The sequence below is a fragment of the Lutjanus erythropterus genome, chromosome 2 (assembly GCF_056507025.1).
Source record: "Lutjanus erythropterus isolate fLutEry1 chromosome 2, fLutEry1.hap2, whole genome shotgun sequence".
NCBI classification, from domain to species: Eukaryota; Metazoa; Chordata; class Actinopteri; order Lutjaniformes; family Lutjanidae; genus Lutjanus; species Lutjanus erythropterus.
Window position 1 is genome coordinate 20,152,320 of NC_139318.1, and position 22,934 is coordinate 20,175,253.

The 22,934-nt window shown below is 40.7% G+C and overlaps 1 protein-coding gene across 3 annotated transcripts in view; it reads right to left on the reverse strand.

The window, feature by feature from the left end:
- The window catches only part of foxp4 (forkhead box P4), a 131,000-nt gene that overhangs the window by 82,962 nt on the left and 25,104 nt on the right, over positions 1-22,934 (reverse strand). For all 3 annotated transcript variants that reach the window (XM_084731284.1, XM_084731293.1, XM_084731275.1), the window contains exon 2: positions 3,845-4,024. In XM_084731284.1, the coding sequence (XP_084587410.1) occupies positions 3,845-4,015 (171 nt within the window). In that variant the 5' untranslated portion in view covers positions 4,016-4,024. The remainder of the gene's footprint in view (positions 1-3,844; positions 4,025-22,934) is intronic.

The following is a 22,934-nucleotide window of genomic DNA, read 5'->3' on the forward strand; positions in this document are numbered from 1 at the left end:
GGAACAAAAACGAAATTGTTGCATTTATATTTTTGTTGAGTATAGATATTTTTTTATGTAACTGGTGTGAATGGAGAATGAAAAGTGAGAAAAGAATGAGATGAATGAAGACAAATCAGCTGGTTCTGATATCACAGCAGCCACTCTACAGTGCTCACTGGCATAGAAATCCCATCTCATCTGTGGGGGGGTAGAGAGTTGGGTAATGGCAGCAAAAGGCTGGAAATACTGAGCAGACACGATGGACGCACACATACATAGAGTAACGACCCTACTTCCAAAAAGAGAATATAAAAAAGAGGAGAAAATAAAACTTTCCAAATCAAAGATGGAGTTTCTGAAGACTAACATTAATATGTGTAAATTTTGGTTGTGATTTATTTTACCATGTGTGCTGCTTTGTTTGTATGTGGGTTTTGTTTGTTTTCTTATTATTATTTCTCTGAGGGCAACTGTATGTGTGCAGCAGCTCAGTTCAAGACAAATTTCCCTACAATAAAATGCATCTTATCATAATTTATCAATTCTGTCTCCTTACTGCCAATTCTACACTGGACAGACATCTATAATACAATATATGTGTAACTGGAGAGGAATTATATCCATAAAGGGACCAAACCACAAGAATCAATCGTATGCTTTACTGTATACTCATTTACCACTCAGCTGTAAACAGTGAAAAAACCATAAACTCGCAAAAAGTCGCAGTTGCAGAAAAAAGTTACAAAAAAATATAGTTCAGGAAGGACACACCTCTGCCTGATGACAACTCAAATCTTTTCAATCTGTGCAAATTGAACTTAACAGAAAGCTCTAAATAGAGACCTGCTACAATAACAGACTGTGTATTTATGGCTACATATGTGGATGTAACAGTTTTTGTGAGGTGAGGCCTGGGATCTGGAGGAAAGGTTGTGCTCGCCTTTCATGGTCTGCAGTGGATAGCGGGAAAAAGAAGTACAGTGCGAGAGAGGAAGAGAAAAAGATGGAAAGAGAGAGGGAGGTATGTTTGTGGTTGGTAACCCGCTCAAGAGAGGAAATACCATCGTGTGCACACACATATACACACACATATACACACACACAGGTGCAAAAACATAGAGAGCAGAGACACGTCCGAGAGAATAAAGACCTGCTTTGTACGAGCTACAGGTTTGTTGTTTATGTATGTGCATTTGTGCAGGGCTGGGTGTGTGTTTCTGTGTGTGTGTGTCCTCGGATGAAGGTTGCTGAGGAAGCAGGGTGAGGATGCAGTCAGAGGAAGGAGGAGGGAGAGCAAGCCAGGAGTGAAGGGCCTTGAGTGTTCTTCATTCACCTAAGGCTCCATCATTATAATTAGGAGGGAATAATTTTAGCAGCAGGGAGGAAACCCTGATTTTTGTCCCCCCCTGGGTTTTCCCTGACTAGAAATTCAGCTGGTGTCAGACAGCCCAGAACCCACACTGACCCTCTGTGATGGAGCGGACACAACAACACACACACATGCTAACACACAGAACCAGAGCATGAGTTATAAATATTGACTACATGCTTGTGCAGCCAGCACACAAACAGGAGAATTTCTTCTCTCCTAATCTCTTCATCAACTGCAGCAAATGCCACATCAATGACTGAAAAACATGAATCAGTCAGTTTCCATCATTGGATGACAACACAGGGCGGATGTTCTTGTGTGGTTATGGACAAATGACTAATGTAGAGAGCTCTGTGTCTGTGTGTGTGTGTGTGAGTGTTATGTGTGGAAGCTCGAGTCCTTCAGAGAGTAATCAGAAAAGAGCTATGTGGATTTTTTTTGGGGGGGGAATGAGAAATAAAAATGTAGAATTTCATCCAAGAAGTTCCGGGAAGTTTGGAAATTCCATTTGACACAGTGGCCAGTGTGAGTGTGCGTATGTGTGTGCGTGTGTGTGTGCGTGTGTGTGTGTGTGTGTGTGTGTGTGCAGGGGGGAGGAGGGGACTGACGCACAGGAGGCAAGATAAATAGCATAACTGGAGACACTGCACGCTGACGTGTCAAAGACACACAAACACCACTTCATGGACCACTTCATAATAAAACACACTCTGTCCCACACACACACATACACACACACTCCTTGAGTGTCCTGAGGCCTATATTGATGTGTGAGAATGTCTGAGTATATGTCTGACCATACAGACATATAATATGTAGACACCGATTTGACTGCTTTGGCCCATTGCTGTGATACGTCAGTGTCGCCACCATATTGTTCCCATCAAGACAGGTCTGTGAACAAACCCATGCAAGGTTCCTACACTGTGTCCAAGTCAAATTCAAGCACTTTTCAGACATTTTTGAGATGCATTTTTGAGAAAATCAACTATCATTCAGCCTGTGAATTCCACAGCTAAAGAAACTTGTGGCCAACTCTAGTGTAACATGTTTACTGACTTTATAAGAGGTTGCTCGAGGATTTGGCCCTCATTTCAACTGTGATTTGTAGTTTTTGTTGATTGAAATAGTAACCTCCCAGTATTTCTGTTAGCCTCCCACTTACTGTTGCACCAGAAGGCACACATCAAAAAAGAGTGACATAAAATTAAATGTAAGTGTCAAGTGTGAGACTTGAGCAGAGTCGTCTTCACAAGAAATTAGATCTTTAGATTAGATTCTCTCTCCAACTTTGTTTACTATTTTCATCTAAAAAGTGAACTATTCAGTCAGACAGCAATTTATTATACAATTAAAGCATTTACAATTATTGTCCATAAACAGCACAATAACATTTATATTGCACAATTAATTTCAATGACTTCTGTTATATTCAAGGGTCTATGATCTACACTGAGTGAGAAAAAAGTTTTCTTTTTCATATAAACAGCTCATTGAAATCGGTTGAGAAATATAAACATTTTAGTGCTTTTTATCAGAAAAAAATGCAACTCCCCAATTTACTTGTATGTGTTTACAGGCTCGACCACAGTGACGGCAACACTGACGTACAATCCAAAGGCCAATGTGGTGTCAGTGTAGCATTACATTATAATTACAACAAATCTGTGCAAATAGCTATAACCTGACATGTTTAGGCATCCATAGTCAATATGTTGAACTTGAAACTTGTTCCCCCCGTATAGCTTCTCCTGTCACTGTTGTAGTCTTTGAGAGAGGGAAGTGACATTGTGGTTGTAGATATTTCCATTTTTCCATTTTTAAGTTTACCTAGAAGCTTAAACTTATTGTGTAATACGTGCTTACATATTCCTGTATCAGGGCTTGAGTAACGCGATCTAAACTGACCCAAGGATTTTCTTATATACATCTTTGCTGTCAGGTTTTGGAAATCGCCTCTTCATCAAAACACAATGCTCACAATGCTAGACTCCACCGGTTTCATCTACGTATATATGTCTGTTTGACTACCACAAAAGGACAAAATAGTTCCTCTCACCTATAGGCAGAGCTCAAACGACAGGTACGTCTTCTCTTTTTTTTCTTCTCAGCCGGTAACTTGTAATAATATATCAGTGGGAACCTTGTGTGTGAGTGAATTATGATGGTGAACTTTGTCCCAGTGGAATTAGTTGGCACATTATGAACGGTGGATAATTAAAGCACCGACGAGCGAACCTGTCAGAGCTTTTCACTGTTCACACATGCAAGGGCTGACAATTACCAGAGCCTGGCCGACTGCATGTTGTCACATCTGTACATTATGTAATGGCCTGGTGTGTACATGCTGTTCTAGACAATGTACTGTACATTTGCACAGTTGCATATAAGTTGCACAACTGGGAGGTGTCGCAAAACAAGTCACACAAGCACGTATATACAAGTTGATCTATAAACATGTCAATCACACACAAACACACACACACACACCTGTTGCTGTTGCAGGTGCAATAAGTCGACTGGGCTGATCTCTCCATTGGTGTCTCCGTTAGACCCGCCCTCTCTACCTCCCCCTCCATCTGATTGGCTGCTGAGGCTGCTGACTCCGTTCTGGTTGGACGGCGTCGTTCGAATGGTCTCAGAGGCTGATTCCACCATCATCACTGGCACCTGAGAGTGGAGGAAGAGGGAGGGGGTGGAGGAGGGCAAGACAACACACAGATTGAACAAAAGTGACCTGGGCAGTTTGAGTAGAAAGCCTGCTTCCATCTGAGTGAACAAACAAGGCAGGAAACTAAAGTAAACACATGCAGAGATAGAGAAGAAGTGAATTCAATGTGTTTTGTGTGCACGCGCGTGTGTGTGTGCACGTGTACTTTGTGAAAAAGGGCTTTTGGTCACGCACCACCTACACACAAACATGCCCAAGTGGCCACAAAAGCAACACCTGAAGCAGACACTTTTTTGTCTGCATGTAAATGTGTGTCTGGGAGCGTACGAGCGGATTAGGATCAGACGTGCAGCAAATCTAAACTGACAAGGCTGTTAATACTCTGCTATATAGTTAAATAACACAGACATTTCTCCAATAATCAGAGGTGGCATGTGTGCGCTGTGTGAGAGCCATGAGCAGGTTGGTCTTTGACAACGATCCGTTTGATGCACCTTCATAGGGCCTCTCTAATTAGAGCGTGTTCCTTCCACAAAACCCCGACAAAACGAGCCATTCCTGGATGTGTTGTTGTTTTTGAGAAACAACGCCTCGCAAACACACAGGCGCATTTGCCATCGTTAGGAGCCCGAGCGTGGGAGAGAGAGAGAGAGGAGACACAGAGACAACACACACGTACATAAGCGTGCAGAACACACACAAGGCAGTGAACACAAAACAAAACAAACCTTCATACAACCACGCAAGCTGTGAACTCCTAATGACAAGCTCAATCTCGTCTTTCTGCCTCATCCAGTTTTAGAAATTAACACACACGCGCATATAGTTTTTTAAGGGGAAAGTTCTGATGCTTTTATTTCAGCGGCAACCCGGAGTGGGTACACAAAACGCCATCGAGGCATTGTACATGCCGCCTGCGTGCATCTGAATGTGTGTGTGATTGTGTGTGTGTGCGGGCGTTTTTCAGAGGCGTACAACCCATGCCTTCTGGGGAAACAATAAAAGGCATTTCATGAGAGAATCTAACTTTTCTTTTCCTCTGAGGCAAGAGCAGGTGAACCTCTGTGTATGTGTGTGTGTGTGTGTGTGTGTGTGTGTGTGTGTGTGTGTGTGTGTGTGTGTATTTTTTTTCTCTGAGACTCTGACAGCAGGTGAGGCTGTGAGAGAGTGCTGGTGGCTCTGTTAATGGAATGCTGCCAGATGCTTGCTGAGGGACAGAGACCTGAGTGTGTGTGTGTGTGTATATATATAACAGAGGTGGGAAGGAACAAGGTACAAATATTTCATTACTGTACTTAAGAAGAGTTTTCAGGTATCTTTTTACTTTTACCACCTATACTTAAAGACAGATATCTGTACTTTCTACTCATTGCCTTGCTGGTTTCTTTATTTTTAATGCCAATTGGGGAATTATTGACTTATTTTGCATCTCCACATCAAGAGTGACTTCAACCTAACTGGACAATGATGCATAGAAAAGACAATTCCTTAGTATATCAATCACAGATGAAACAGACGAGAGAGAGACTCGACCGCAGAGAAAGGGAGAGGTTTAGTTAGCTCTGCATAGAAACAGCTGGTAGAAATGTCCTTCAGAGGGCTTTTACACTTTGAGTAAATTTCAGAGCCTGTACTTTTTCCTCTTTTACTTGAGTAAAGAAGTTGAATCAGTTCTTCTTGACTAAGAATGTGAGTACTTTTGACATCTTTCTGTGTAGGATACGAGCCCAAGGGTCCACCCAAGTCCTAAAAAACATATTTCTCACCAGTGGCATCTAGCCACTCAGATAGTTTACCTTTTTTTTTGGTACAGAGTGGAACTTGGTCGTCCATGTTAGAGCCTGGTTCACCTCAAGCACTGCCTGGTAAAGAGACAGTTCTTCACCCTAGTATCAAAAATACAGATTTTTCCTCTGGTCTGTAGTGCTGTTCATAAATTTAGATTGTTTTGTTGTGAGTTGCTGAGTTTTGGAGATATCAGCCATTTATTAATGTTGCCGAATTATTGGGTCTCTGTAAATTATATAAAAAGTACGATCTAGACCTGCTGTATGTAAAAAGTGCCTCATGTAACTTCTGTTTTGACTTGGTGCTACATAAATAAAACTGACTTGACTTGAAATTGACTTAAAGCTATAATATGTAACATTTCCCCATGAAAATGTCTAAAAATGCTAAACATATTTGATATATTTTGTAACTTCGTGTACCCACATTATCCTAAATGTTTCCAACAATGTTCAAACGCAGAGAAGTCTGAATTTATTCAAGATAGCAGTGGATCTCTTGCTAGCTATTGCGAGTTAGTTGCTAGTCATTATTACTTCCATGAAAACATGGGATAGATCAGAGAACGAGGAAATAGTGGATAAACGTGACTAAATGTAACATGAATAAAACTTTATTACCTCATCCATGAACATGATTTTTGCCTGACTCATGTTGGATAGATTTTCATCAGCTATGGTGGATTTTAAAAGTAAAGAAAATGACCCCTGCGATCCCACGCTACTTCATGATGTCATCATCATCAGAACATATTGTTTGTTATATATTGTATGTGCACATTTAAAAGCACGGGGTGCATATGGACAGATTTCAGCAGTTCAGGACTTCTCCTACTAACAAGCAGCACCGTCTGAAAACCACAAATCACACTGCGGTATTTTTCCTCCCCATTGACTCTCCTCTGTCTCCCTCCTGGCACCCATCCGCCTGTGAAGTTTAAGACTGAGAAGTAGAGCGTTATTGTGACATTTAAAGCTAGTCACTTAATCTCTCAACCTCATTCCTCTTCCCAACACTTTCTCCTCTTCCTCCTTCCATCTCCTTCAGACCCCTGCTAGGTCAAACTGCTCCCTGAGGCAATATTATGAAGCAAGGCATCGTGCAGAGTGATCAACAGATCCCGCCGCACACTCCGATGACTTTGCAGCACAGTAGAAACTCCTCACATCATCACACGTCTCACTAAGCATGAATCACCGGCCTGCTATCTGGCCCGCACTATACTGCGCCGTGCTGTAATGTACTGTACGCCCATCTGCTTCTTACTCTTCCTCATTGACCTTATTAGCAGTGAGGGGAAGAGAGATAAAGACAGACAGAGAGATAGAGCTCGCAGGTGGACAAGGACCTAATGGGAAAGTAGGGAGTGTGTAAAGATGCCCTCTCTTTCATACACACACACAGACACACACACAGGCGGCGTGGTATGCTCGTCTAAAGGGTGTGTACTCTGTCATATCCTGTAATGGGTGTATATAAGCTGGTGTAATGGAGGTCGGGAAAAAGGCAGGGGCATAAATCTACCCTGAAGTCTCTGATTAGGGCTATGATACACACACACACACACACACAGCTTTAAGTTTAAGTGTTTCTGGCAGCGAAGAGGAGCTGCCCGTGCAGAGGCCTGCCTCAACCCGCTACTCACTCTTTCTGTGTCTCTTTCTACATGCTCAGACCCCCTCCACCTGAACCCCTGACCTGAGAGAGCGTTGGGAGAGACATTCCCACTACCCCGAGGGGACCGAGCGAGGGAGGGAGGGAGGAGGAGCGCAGATCAGAGAGATAAAGAATGCGTTTGGAGGAGGAGGGGGGAAATAAAAGGCCTCCTTTGCCTTTTAATTGGGATGGAGAAGAGAAGAAGGGGAAATGGGACTCAACATGTTTCTGATGACTCTGGTATACACTGTAAAAAAATCATGCTGGAGTTTAGCAGATCCAACTAATCAATCTATCTATCTATCTATCTATCTATCTATCTATCTATCTATCTATCTATCTATCTATCTATCTATCTATCTATCTAGTATTTATTTTCAGAGCACTTCAGAACTTCATCTACAAACTAACTTGAAATGATGAATTAAATGTAAATATAATTATTAGTTTCTTAAGAAACTTGATCAATGTATTAGCAGACTTCCCAACATGCATTGTGACAGATCAAAGTCTCCTGAGACCCTTCCTTTTACAGTTATAACAATTAAGTTATGGTTGCTTGTTTTCACAATAATGAAAACAATGAGAACCATGATGAAGTACCTACCACCTTACTTATGTAAGTCACAAAAAAATTCACAGGTTTTCGACAAGTAACAGATGATATCATGTGTGCATTTAACTCATTCAATTACATTTATGTCGGTGTATTGTTGCACCACTAACCATTACACTGCTGAAGCTGTAAGTTCTTTGTATGAAATGAGCAACTGAATCTTCAAACTGAGAAACTGTAAAAGGAAATAAAATTTGCTTGTATTATTCTTCAGTATGACTGAGGAGTTGTTGGTTCAACTACATTTCTGAAACTTATTAAAAACATGTTTTCTAAAATGACAACAATTAATATCAAGTTTATTTGACTTGAAAAGTTTATTTGTTCTGGACTAAAGTTAACTTGACCTTTAAAATTTAGTCAACTTAAATTTTTTCTTTAAGGCACTAACTTTTTTTTAAGGTTAAACTTAATAGGTTTTTTTTTTTTTTTTACAGTGTATACGTGTGTTTGTCTAAGAGGCTGACACCTTTGTACTATAATGGATTAGCTCACAGCGAATGCTAGGTGCATGTGTTTATGTGTGTGACTTATGAGTGGGAGAGGAGAAGAGCCGGGATGAGTCCTGTTCCGACACGTCAAGCTTGTTCAGATGTTCCCAAAAAATTTAGCACTAATAATCATCAGAACTCTCCCTCTGTTCCTTCCCACTGCTCTGGGCGTGTGGAGTTCAAACAAGCCGAGCCAAATGCCCATTGAGCTGGCTCACAACTGCTGACTCTCAGGCTTTGTTGGAGGGGATTGGCTCTGTCAGATTCCTCCTGGTCACAGCTCGTCAGAACCGTAAAGCCGGACCGGTTTCACTTTCTGTGAATGTGTGTGCGAGGGGGAGTTGTGTACAGTGTGTATTTATGTGTGCATCTGTGTTTACAGCAGCTTAGTGAGATAATAAGTCTTTATCATGTTATGCCTCATGTGGGAATATTTCCAGCAGTCCCAGAACGCCTGTTCTGTTTCCTCTGCCTTGCATCAGCTTGCAGGAACGCTGCTTATTAGGCAAAGAACTGAGGGAATAAGGGTGGGAGGGAGAGGAGGGAGAAGGAAGGAGGGAAAAAAATTGTCTGTACCAGTATCTACACTCCATCATCTATCTACTTTCATCTGACTCTTGAATTATCCGTCTTTCTCCTGCTCCCTACGTGCTGCCTTTCTCCCTCTGGTTATGCCTGGTAACTAGTGGCAGGTTCAACCCTGGAAAACATTAAAGTTTTCACCCTGAAATAGAAACCACGTAGGTTATTTCTATGATCTTTGATACTTCAATCAATATTTGTGAGCAAGAGAAACACTCTTCCCGGAGACAGAAATCTAAAGAATTGGAGCTCTAACCTGTTTTGTAATCAGGAAACAGAATTTGGAGGAGCCTCTGTTGACAATGAGTGGCTGTGTGGATTCATAAAATATTTGGTTTAGCTGTTACACAGCCCAAAGGGGCTTTATTTCATTATAATTGACAGTCACGAACTAAAAAACACACACAAGAAAAACTACCCGGGTTGCTGTCATCGTGTCCACAAAATGTCCTATTTACTGCGAGTGGAGCAGCTCTTAAAAGCATCACAAAGAGTCTCTAAGCTATTTTATTTCTATGATTGTCGGGGACATGAACACTGACAGACAGACACAGATCATAATTTAGTAAACACTTACACACCCATACTCTCACACACTCACCCTGCAAGCTGGCAAACACTCCTCCACTAAATAAACCGTGACACCAGCCCCGAGGGAATCTTCTTTAACCCCAAACCCAAGAACAAACCCAACGATCAGATCTGGGCTCCTCTACGTCTCCATTAATCACTCCTTAGGTTTGGTTTACGGGTGAGAGATGCAACCAGAAACAGAATGAAAAGCAATAACATGAAACGTCTGGTACACTGAGGCAGCAGTGAGTGTACATGGGTTGTACTACTAACGTTCCAGCAGCAATACTATAGGTGTTCTTGTATAATGATAGTTTCAGGGCAGAGTTTCCGCCACAGCTCTGCACCTTCTATACATCCTGCTACTAAAGCTCCTTCATCTTTATCTTTCCATGCAAGCAAATATTTAAATATAGAACTAATAAGGCTTTTGTGTGCGTGACAAGACATGTTGATTCTACAAATAGCATCACTCTAAATGCAATTAAATGTATAACTGACAGTTTTTAAGCAAATCTGCACTGCCGTGTCACTGCAATTCAGCTGTTACACAAATTTAAATTTTCCCCAATGTTTTTTTCTTTCAATATTTCAGTTTCCTAATTGAGATGATTTGAAGATTTGAGCAGATTATGCATATTGTTTGGTTTAATTCCACCCACCACAGTACCACTCTCCTCCCTGGAGGCAACCTTTGTCACCTTTCTAGCCAGTTGCCTGATATTGTCTGAGTGGAAATCTCCACTCGCCCCTTTACATACGTTAAGAGAAGTTCTCAATTTTGTGAAACTGGAAAGAATCAGGCACGTAATGAAAGAGCTCCCTGCGAAAAATTTGCAAGATGTGGAATCCCCTCTTCAAGTGTGAATGAGAGCTGGATTTCTTTCAGTGATTGATCAGACATTTTACCTACATTCAACTGTGACATGACACACAGCAGACCGACCAAGTATTACTTCCTATGTTATAATTTTTATTATATATATATATATATATTTTAATTTAATTAAATTTCAACTCATTTTATGTCCTTCATCTCTGCTTTTGGTCTGTGGGAACATCCCTGTCTTGGTTTTATACTGTTTCTATCTTGCTTTTTACTTGCACCTTTTCTTTATTACTATTGCACTGACCAAATGTCATTGTATTTTTAATATCTGTTCAACATGGAAAATGTCAATAAACAAATTGTGGGAAAAAAAAAGAAAATTATGCATTTAGTTTAATCTCAGTACATGTAAAGTTTTGGATCTTTCTGTTAAAAATATATGCATTAAAACAAACTGTGTGGTCTAGGCTTAAAACACACAAATGTATCTATATAGCTATCAATTACAGCTCCACTCTGTATATCTACATCAGGCCAAATCCAGCCCTTTAATAATCTTTGTTCATTTATAAATATGAAAAAACATATATTGTGATTTTATTTAAATAAATTTAAGTTTATGGGTGTTTATACGTGGGTGTTCAATAGAAAATCATGATTTTATTAGAAGGCTAGTTATGTCTGTTGTTAATCACAGAGACACTGTTTTATTTAAGTTTTAACTCAGGCTATTTAAACAGTGGGGATTTAGGAGATGCCAAACTGAATGAAAACTGATTTAAAATGCAACATTGAGTTGAATAAAATGACAAGCAACTTCTAATCTATGATTACAAAGGGTTTTTTCTGTACGTTTGTACGTTTCTTTTCCAATTTTGAAAATGAATAAATTGAGAATAAAATAAAATGTAAATATCCTGCCAGTTGACACTTTACTTTTTTAAAAGCAGCCCCTTCTAAAAAAAAAAACTAGACAATGAACAGGCTGATCTCTGTGTTTAAGATATTTTCTTGACTCTTCTGACTCTAGAGGAATGACAGGAGGGAGAAGGAGAGGAAGACGAGGGATAGGAGGGATATCTGCGTGGCATTTCTGAGCTGACGCGTGTTAGCTTCAATAAAAAGAGAATGAGGTCAGAGGAAAGCTGAAGAAATAACACACACACACACACACACACTCTCACACGAGTGAGCACACACACATAAAAACATACTGCACAAATTCTTTTTCCATCACTTCCCTTTCCAAGTTTGGTTGTTTCCTCAGCAGCTGGCTGTATGGCTACATGCTAGCCAGATTTGCAGCAGGATACCAGATAGCTGAGCAGCCAGGTAGTCCTCTACACTGAGCTAAAGCTAAAGCAGCTAACAGCAGCGCTCCAGGCTACTCTGGCTGCCTGCCAGCGCTAACAGGTTGGCTAACAGTAAAGGGCTAATGCTAGATGTCTGCGGCTGCCCTGGCCCTGCTCCAGTGCTAACAGGTGAACTCCATTATCCCACAGACAGATAGTCAAGTCAGATGTGGGCCAATATCTACTACTGGCTGGCTGGCTGGCTGGCTGGCTTCAAAGAGCAGCATCATCAACCTAGAGAGGGAGAAGCTAGAAGCACCGGCCTATCGTCTGACCTCCTGCATGCTGTGCAGCTGGCTAATGAAGAAGCCAGTGCTGTTGTTGGGGAGTGGAGAGACGAAGAGAGAGGCTCAGAGAGCAGATGATAAGAAAATCCCCTGTTATATAAACACTGGGAATTCTTCTATACTTCTGCAGGACTGTCTGCCATATGGCGTTCAGTTTGTCTGAGTATCTGACCCAGAGAGCACCAGCCTGGATTTTAATGCTGATTTCTAGTTGAAAACAAATTGATATTTGGTCTGAATATCTTTTCACCCTCTATTCAACTCGCTTAAATGGGTAACGACATCAATGTGTCACAAATGTTTTTAATCATTTTGATAATTTATCAGTTCTAGGTTGACAGAAAGATGATACTGTTTAGCATGATGGCATTTATCCTGAATCATATTTCACTGGTGAGCAAAATGTCGTCTACAGGAAGACCTCATTTCAATGCATTTAATGTTCCATATAAACTGTCATAAATTTGCACTGTTGTAATGGAATAAGTTCTCACTGTGAAATAAAGAAACTGCACTTTTTGCAAGTACTTAGCATATTTGTTACAGCTGCAACTATCCCAAGGGAAGTTTTTCCTTGCAACAGTCACCTGAATACTTGCTCTTGGTGGGAACCATTGGGTTTATAAAGACTATACAAAGAAAACTGAATAGAACTGGGTTAAATACAGGACTTTCACCCAGGCAACTGTGATACAAGTCTCATGTGTAGAAAGTTTTTTTTTCTGCCGTTCAACTGAGAAATTTCAACATGGTTTCTTACTGAGGGTCCAAGTATTGCAAAACCCACTGAAATATGGTCTAAATATGAACGCTGAACCGAAGTCTTCAAATACTTGGTGAAAAAACTTTCACTGTTGAGCCTGCCCTGAACGTCTTTTCAACAAAGTTGTTTTTTAAAGCTTTTGAGAGTTTTTAAGAGGTTATTACACAGTCTCTATTTCTGATGCCTCTATATGACCTACAAAAGTTAAGAAAGTTATTTCTGTACAGATCTGTATAGTTTCAGTATAATATTTTGATGCCTGCCACCTGGTTGAATTCTTCATGAAATCATGGTATGAGCCTGTGTGGTCTGTTAACAAATAGTAGGAGGGAATTTTTATTTAGATTTTCTTTTTTAACATTGTTCTTTGTGGTTATTACAGTGGAAACAGTCGCTTTTGTCCAGAGGGGCCCTAAAAAAACCCACAAAATATGATAGTTCCTTGTTGTAACTTCAAACGGCTTTTTAGTGGAAAAATGCTCACTGGGATGTGAGTGTGTGCATGCAGTCTCACGGGCACGTGCACTTTTCTGTACAGTACGCAACCTGCCGTATATGTTCTTTCCCCCCCTCCTCTCCAGCGTATATATATCTGTGTGCGTGTCCATGTGTGAATTGTGTATCTGCTTGCCTGCCTGCAGCTCTCTGAAGACAAAGTCCCTGTTTACAGAGCCCATAAAGATTAGCCTCCCTCGGTCAGGTGGGTTCTGGAGCCATAGGTAAACACACAGCACATTCCGCACCGATGAGATCGCTCCGTATGTGTGTATGACCGGGGCAAACATACACTCCTGCCTTCACCTCGACCCTTCCTTTAGAGTGCAGTAAGTGATTTACCAGCTTGCAGACTGCTGTCTGTTCGAAACACTGGAGACAGACACACACATACACACACCGCACACACAAATATTTGTAGAAGGAGCGGACTTCATGCACACCTCATTTATCTGAGCCTAAAATCACGGGTTGTACATTCCTGAAGAGGTAAAGCTCATGCGCGTGCGTGTGTGCGCGCACCGTGTGCCAGTTGGAAATCATCCTGTGATCATGAGGATGAAAAATCCTTTGCTTTCCCCTTCATCTCTCCCCCCTCTGTCCTGAGAGGTAATGGAGGCTGAGGTCAGGTTATGACAGTCCGCATGGCTAATACTCAGATTGTATTTAACATGGTGGAACAGAGGTGAAGAGGGGAGGTGGAGGAATGGAGGGCAAGAGGAGGAGAGAGGAGGCCTGGAAAAGAAAAAAAAAAAAGGCAACGTGCCTTTATTTGGATCTGAAACCAGCTAGAGCGCCGCGGAGCAATTAGCAGCTTCGTCCTACGAGAGCTCTTTATTAGAATGACCTTCACTGTGAGGGGGGAGGGAGGGAGACAGAGACAGAGAAAGGGAGAAGAAGAAAGATTTTGAGAGACACAGATGAAAAGGTGTCAGTAGGGAAATGGACAAATGAAAGGGGAAACAGATGAGTAAACTGAGACTTAAGCACATAGAGAATTAATTTTCGTGTGTACGCGACAGATGTGTCATGTGCTGAATTTGATCTTTTTGACCCTTGGTGCACCCTGTACCAAAAACCAGGTTGACACAGGGGACAAGAATGAAATGTGTGTGCAGGTGCATGTGTCAAGAATAGATGCTCAGTCCTATTAACCATATAAAAAGGGGACAATCCTTCAATTCACATTAAAAGAGCCGACCATGCTCCATTCCTGACACTGCTTTTCTCCACTTAACTTCCTAACTTTAATTACAAGGGACAATTTATATTTTATTGCGTGAAAAGACCAAACTGTGGAAGCAATAGAAGGACGAAGTATATTTTCTGAAGAGGTAAATTTGTTGTACTTGCCTTTAGGTGAGACATAATTTCATGTATAATCAGAATTTGCATTATAAGGAAGATAAAGCGAGTAGATTCAATATTACCTGAAAATGAGCAACAGCGACTTACAATAATAAAGGGTTACAATGGATTTCAAAAAATGGCGGTGTAAAAAAATATAAATAAATATATATCAAAGTGGACATGATATAATTTTATACATCGGCTTTCAAGTCGGGCACTTTGCATTTCCTAGTTAATTAATAGATTGGATCAGAGCGAGTTTAATCAAATATAATTGAATAAGTCCACAGTAAAAAAACAGGCCAGACTTTAAAGGAGACATGCGGAGAAAATGATAGCATGTCCACTTTTCAAATTAATTGAATTTTAGTACTTTTGAACTTGGTCCAAGCTGTTACAGAGGTAATTAATTCACTTCCCATCCAAAAGTGCTAAAACAAGATGATATCCCTGAGCACACACACACACACACACTCACATTTTTTTCTTTCAAAAGAGCTAAATAAAAATCAACACTGTTGCACACCAATGACAGTCTATAATGTATTCCATGTAATTGTTAGTTTTCTGTTCTTCTTGCTCTCTTCTCCTTACTTTTGTCTTACAGGCCACAACTAAAATATTAATAATTTCTAAGGCGGTTCTCATTGTATTAAAAAATGTCTCCTCTATAATTTATCAGAGAAAGAAAAATCTTTGTTATAGTGACAAGCATGCTAATTAATAGAAGTAGAAGGAACATTGAGAGAAGTCATACTAATTTGGAGCATGCTAATATTAATAGAATAATTTATGGCGCAGTATAAATAAATTAATAGAGTATTTCGTTTGAAAAAGGGATGCCTTCAATTCAATTTAGGAGAAAAGAGCGGAAAAAAAATGTCTGCCTCTTGGACAAGGACATTAATAACAGTGCTCTATCACCAGAAGAGAAAAGGAAGAGACAAACTAAACATGCACTGTTCACTTTTAAAACGCATCAATATTTCAGTCAGCTAATGAAAATTGGATGAGCAACACTTCAACACTTGTATTTTCCTGCCTTGTTATTTTCATTTGCTGTTTAGGGACTTTTCGACTGGTAAATTTGTGCAGAATCTGTGAAAGGCTGAACATTTAGAGTTTTTTTTTTTTCTTTTCTCTTTAAATGAGATGCCTCTTACTCTTCCCATTGGCTTCATGTAAACTAACAGCTGTGTGCCAGGCAGTGGCTGAGAGAGGCAGAGGGATAGATGGAGAGTAACAAAGACAGAGAGGGAGAAGTGGACTGGGTCATTACCATCCTTATTACTCCTCATTAAAATACACCCATCACAAAGACGTTCTGCTCCGTGTGTGTGTGCGTGTGTGAGCGTGAGCATGTGTGCCTGCGCACATGTGACCGAGCAAGTGCATGCGCGTGTTTCTGGTGTTCCTGATGTGCACATGTGCGTCCTTATGCAAAAGTGACAAAAAAAGAACAATATAATTGGAGAAATGTACGCAGTAATAATAGGTATTCAGAAAATGATAATTCATATTAAACAGGGTGCACAAAGTCAGCCTCATTTGCATGTTTTAGATTATATGCATTTCAAAAGTAATTTCCGCAGGGCATATGAATGACATTAATTCCCGGGCGGGTTCTGCTATAGACCTCAAACTATCAAACACTCAAACATTTAACAGATGAAAAAAAGAGGGAGCTGGTGCCTTGGCAAGGGGAGATTTCAAGGTTAAAGTATTTGAATGTGAATTTTTAAACTTCTGTCTTGGTTTGTTTAAAGTTGCTCCACAGCCAGACTAAGAGTTCCATTAATTTGGAGATTCAGTGAACCACAGATGTTTTTTCTTTTTCTTACTCAGCTGGATGTGTGTGCACATGTGTGTGTGTTTTCCTGTACCAGTCCGAGAGAGACACCTCTCCTCCTAATCCACCACCATTTCCTCAGCAATAAGCCTGAATTGGTCTGACTCACTTTGTGAGTCATGTGCTTGTGTCACTCCAGAACCAGACAAGCCTGATCCAACAAAGAAAAGGAAAAGACAAAACTCCAATGATCCCACATTAACTGACCCTATAAGTGATGGAGGGGAAAGACTGGCGCACTATAAAACATGGTACAGGCACTTAATGGAATCAACTAATCTTCTCTAATTAACTTAATATAATATAAAGGTTTTATAAAAGTCAAGATAATTAAACTTAACATTTCTTGTATTTATTTTGAGAACACTCTAGAACTTCTGAAGTTGTTAGTTAGTTCTTCTAACTTGAAATGATGAGTTGCATGAATATACAGTATTCAGAGTTCAGTCAACTCATTAAAGTTAAAACTCTCCTCATACACTTCTTTTCATCTTTTCATAGTTAAAAAAACATATGATGAAAACTTGCTGTTTGTCTATAATACACTTGATATGATAAGTCATGGTTGTTTGTAATGTAATGTCTGTCATTGTGATGAACAGTAATTGGTTAAACTTAATATCTTAAGTTTATTGAACAAGTTTTGTCAAGTACAGCTGAATTAAAATCATGTTTACTGGTCTTGAAAAGATCATTCATTTTGAATTATTACAAAATAATCTCAACTCTCAAAATCAAATTTTAAGGCAGCACAGAATCTCACTTTTTAAAAACAAGTAGTTTATTTTATAATGTACACTGTTAAGATAAGTAAAGATAAGTTGAGGTTCTTTGTTTTCATAATAATGAAAACACAGCAAACCATGATGTTCAGTAATGAATTAATTAGTGTGTTGTAAAATGCTATACATGTTAATATGAAGTTTGTTTCACTAAAAAAGTTTGAATCATTACAAAATGAACCCCACTTATAACTGCAAGGCAGCCCAGACACTAACCTTTTTAAGTTAAAACAAATGGTTTACTTTTACAGTATTTGATCCAATAAAGAGAAAGAAAAGACAGCGCTCTAATGAGTCAACATTAACCGACCCTTTAAGTGATAGAGGGGAAAGAATAAATGATGAAAAGGATGAGAAAAAGCATGTGGCGCGGGAGGGGATGAGGACATTGGGAGGAGCAGGGAGAAGGAGAGGGAGACAGAGGGTTCCCTCTCCTCGTCTGCTCATGCCGAGAGGAAGACCCAGAGGCAGGAAACAGGCTGGATGAACGTGTGATTCCAGTGGAAAACTCTGGATGCCATGGACAACATTCTTCTCTTATTAGGGAATCTGGTCTGCAGCCACATTATAGCGCCTGACTCATTACTGCGTATGTGTGTGTGTGTGTCTATAAGAGACACACACACCATCAAGATGTTCCCCACCTGTTATTCTCGCAAAGTTCTGGCCAATGCACAAAGTCGTAGCTAGAGAAGAGAGGGGAAAAGTAGCGAGAAGAAAGTGCATAGGGACCGGAGAACTAAAGAGCTCGGCATGTCTGTGTCTTGTTTGTGGTTTTGTCTTCATCTGTAAACAGAGCTGCTGCTGCGAGCATGTTAGCATGTCATTATCTCATTAAGAATTGATGGCTTCTGCACAGAGGCTTCAAACTGTTTTGTTTGTGAGCGCTCAGCGACTGATGTTGTACAAACACAACAACCACAAAACACACATATCCTACAGTGCAGCTGACACACACGGATGCAAGGAGATGGTAGTAAAAACTGCTGTCACTTCAATACACATACACTTACTAAAGGGATAGTTTGATTATTTTAAGTACGGTTGCATGAGATACTTACTTATAGTCAGTGCATTACCTACAGGAGATGGGGGTTGGCATGGAACCAGTTTAGAGAAACAGCATGGTGTAAAAAAGTTAGCAATGTACTGCTAAAATCAATTTCAGTTTCAGTGGATGATATATTTAGAATATTTTCACTTGACCTTGCCATCAGACAGCCTTTTCCAGTCGGAAACCACATTTATATAAGCCAAATATTGCTCTTTCTACCACTGCTTTGATTATTAGTTTGAGTTATTGTGCGACTTAAAAGGTTCATTTGGATTCACTGATGTTACACAATAACACAAACATATCGAGGCCATGGTAAATCAGCAATTCCTGTGTTCTCTGAAATAAAATGGACTTCGGTTGGTTTAGACAGTCCGTTATTTGGCTTATATGACCGTTGTTTCCCTTTGGAAAAGTTTGTCTTACTGCAAGGTAAGATTTTTTTTGGATGGGCCTTTTTTAAGTGGTAAAAGTGACTGCATTTCGTTGCTGATACTGCCTAAAGCAGTACATTGGTTAGTGTCTGTGCTGGTACTCCCCCTCTGCCTCTCCAAACAGGGAGCACATCGACCGGCATCTACTGTAGCTAATTCACTGACTGATAAGTACTTCATACAACCCCAAACAATCCCTTTAATAGAACCCCTGGCAGTGTGTGTTCATCTAAAAACACAGATTTTTAAGAAAATACATGGATGGACAAAAGTGGCACTTTTCCCTCTTCATCCCTGCCTCCCTCTCCTGTCACTGCGTCCCCCTGGCCACCTTTATTTTGTTGTAGATGATGTTTTCAGTACTCTCAATGATGTGAAGCATTTTGTGTAAGCAGACTTCAGAGAGTGAAAGTAGGGAGTGAGGAGGTGTGGGGGAGCATATCTAGGGGCAGTAAAAGTGGGATAATTGGGGCCTGGGAAACATGTTTGTTTTCTCACTTGTTCCTTTTTTCCCCCCTTTCATTTTTTTCCCAGCCAGTCACAGCAGATCTGTTCATTTGAGGAGGACGAGTGGAGAAAGCAAAGAGGATTAGATTCTGGTAAGAAGACACAAATCGTTGCGCACACACACATACACACACACACACACACACATGTATGGATGTGCAAAAGTGCTCACACATGAACTAGATTTAACATGCCATAAGGCAGCTGTGGGGTGTGAGTATTGAACAAGATCTGTCTGTCTTAACCAAATGACCAACAGGGTGCAGGGCTCTCCATTGGTCCACTCACGCCTTATCAATATTGCTGCTGCTCGGCCTATTCAGTAGCAAAGAGCTTTCCTATGGCTGCAGCTCCACACTGGATCAATGCTATGAGCAATGCAGACAAACTGCTGCTAAACAGACCGGCCCCTGCCTTGAAAGGCCCGCCACTACTCCGGCTCCCCCAGGCTCAGATCGTTCGCCTAATGGAGGTCTCCGCTGGGGCCCCCAAGGGCCCCTTACTACCAAACAGGCCTCCAAGGATTCAACCCCCTTCTCTCCTCAATCTCTCTTGCTGTCATCCCCTTATCCCTCCATCGTTTCTTCATCCGCATTGTTGTATCGACCTCCGCCTCTTTAATCAGGAGCGCGGACTTATCCTCATGTGTGCGTTTACATGTGATCACATCATCCATACTAATGTGAAGTGTTTCAACTGCTGACTGTAAATGCTCATTTGCGCTTAATGTTAGATACACATACAGATCCAGACAGATCCTCTGTCTGCGTTCATTTCATCAGTATCTGTGGACGTCTTCTGAAAGCTTACAGATATGGACAATTGGAGCACAACCACTGGTAGTCCTGAGGCAGTATAGCAACGAAGCCATTAGTTTACGCAAGACACACCTACAGAACACAAAGATGTTCACGTGCGAGGTGAAATGGCACAATTATTCATTTTAAAGGCAGAAACTGTTCAAAGACCTGGTGGTTAAAAACAAGCAAACTAAAAAAAACAATGATGTAGTGTTTTTCCTGTGTGGAAGCCAATCACTAGCATTTTTAGATCTTGGTACAAGTGTGCTGTGTGCTTATTTGCTCACTGACGTTGAGACTCCTTAGGTATCAAAATTTGGTATCGAGTGACGAGGCATTTTTCAATACTGGACAGTATTGACGCGATTCCATCGGTGCCATAAAAGAATCAAACTTTGATACTCAGTCCTAGTCTACAACACTGCCTCCGCTTTTATCTCCTTCTTAAGAGACATTTGATTACAACCTAATCCAGCATCGTCATAATTTGTTGATGTCAGAAACTTTTGACTTTTGACTATTCTTTGGGGTAACTTTTGACACTGAGCAGCACCCTCAAGTGGACGCCTTGCTTATCATCCACGCCAACGTAAAGGATGCAAATATGTGAGCAGTGACAGTTACATTGTTTGAAACGGACATCAAGGGGGCATAAATGAGCCTTAAAAGTCCAGCTGGACTGGTTCAGGTTGTGAAACACAGAAGAAAAAAAAGATTTCCTCCCTCTCTCCCTCTCCCCCTGAACGTTGCTGGGATCCCTCAGCTCACCACACAATTCCTGACTAGTCATTCTCCTCGCCCCTGCGTTTGTCTACTTTAATAACAGTGAAAATAGCAAGAGATGAAAAAAGAGCAATGGAAAGAAACCTGCATATTTGTCATTTCCGATTGTTTACCTTTTTCACGGCAAATTGATTTTTACATCTCCTGTTACTGGAAGCTCTCTGGGCCCGACTGCCAGGCCTGTCTGGCTCGAGCCTTAGCTGCCAAGCCCGTCTCTGGGCTTTATGACCTGGCTCTGGGGAGGACTTTTAAGGCTTTCAACTCACAAGTCATTTCAATGATACAATACTGCTTTTGTCCTAACCACCTTTGTTGTTTTCTTTCTCTCCCCTTGCTGCCTCTCACTCTTTTTTTTTTTCTTTTCTTCTCTTTTCATCTCTCTCATACCCAAAGCCTTTTTCACTGGAGCCGCAAAGAGTTTGGCCTTTTTTTCTTGTCCATACCTGTGTGTGTGTTTGCAGAAAAGGTGGACTTGTTGCATCATGACGCCTTGACAATCAAACAGAAGAGATGTTGCTACAGTGCAGGACACACACACACACTAAAACCCTCCAGCTGACATTTAGGGCTTGCTGTGGGCCGGGGCGAGCCTGCTTGAAGCAAGCTAGAGTTTCACTGTGGTGGCTGGGCGGTGCGCTGTGGTTCGGATCTTCCTGGGTTCTGGTAGGACTGAGGTTTGCCTGCAGGGACCTCCAGTGAGCCCGGCAGCAGGCCTGAGCTAAACTGAGGCCAGAGCCAGGAATAGTCTTCAGAGCAGAGGGCAGGCCTAATGGTGTGTTTGTAAGGGCGAACCCAAACAAACAACCTGCAGTTTGAATTGAAGGACCAAGCGAAGCTATGGCCAGATGCTGTCAAACGGGAGAAACACACACAAACACACGCAAACACACAGCGTGTATGTATACAGTGAAGCGGGGGCTGAAATAGACTTGTGGCAAAAGAAGTGCACCACGTACCTCCAGACTAAAGTCATGGCATCAGCCTCAGCACATGTCTGGACTTCTGCCTTCCACACAGCCTCCGTGTGTGTTTTGTGTGTGTGTGTGTGCATGCATGTGCTGTTAAAAGTCATGTACGAATATAGTGGAATCAACTTATCTTCTCTCATTCAGATAAAGTAAACATTCAAGTTTTATTTGTACAAGTGAATTAAACTTAAAAGTTCTAGAATTTCTCTTCAGACCTTGTAAACATAAGTGATTCTAACTTGAAGCCTTTTGACTTGAAATTATAAGCTGAATGAGTGGACTCTACAGACTTCAAACCACACATTGAGTTCAGTTTATAAAGAAATGTGAACAGCATATTAGCAGACTTCCCAGCATGCATTGTTTAAACTCTCCTGAGACCTTCTTTTTGATAGCTTGTAGCAGTTACAGTTTATAGTATATGATGGGTGTCTGTGCGTCTCCAATACACTTTGAGGTGAGTCACAGTTGCTTGTTTTCATAATAATGAAAACACAGCAAATGTTGATCAAGGTTAGTATTGAATTCAGTCTCCCTCACACTTAAAATTTAATAACTTCACTGGGAGCAGTTGGAACAAAGTAGCTCCCACAGGAGCAGCTGTAAGTTCTTTGGGTGAAATGAAGACCTTCAAACTGAGAAAATGTAAAAGGAAATCAAATATGTTTATAATGTTCGTCAGTGTGACTGTGACTTTGAGTTATTCATTCAACTTAATTTCTTAAGCCTATTGAATGTTTTTTTTTCCAAGTACAACTGAATTAATATCAAATTCATTTGACAAGAAAAGTTCATTTGTTTTGAATCATTACAAAATTAACTAAACTTGTCTTTGCAAATCCAATCAACTTAAAATTTTAAAACAACATTTTTTTTACAGTGTCTGGGTGTACTTGCGCTAACTGAGGTTCCATCATTTCTCTCCATATTCACACTAATGAGAGAAAACG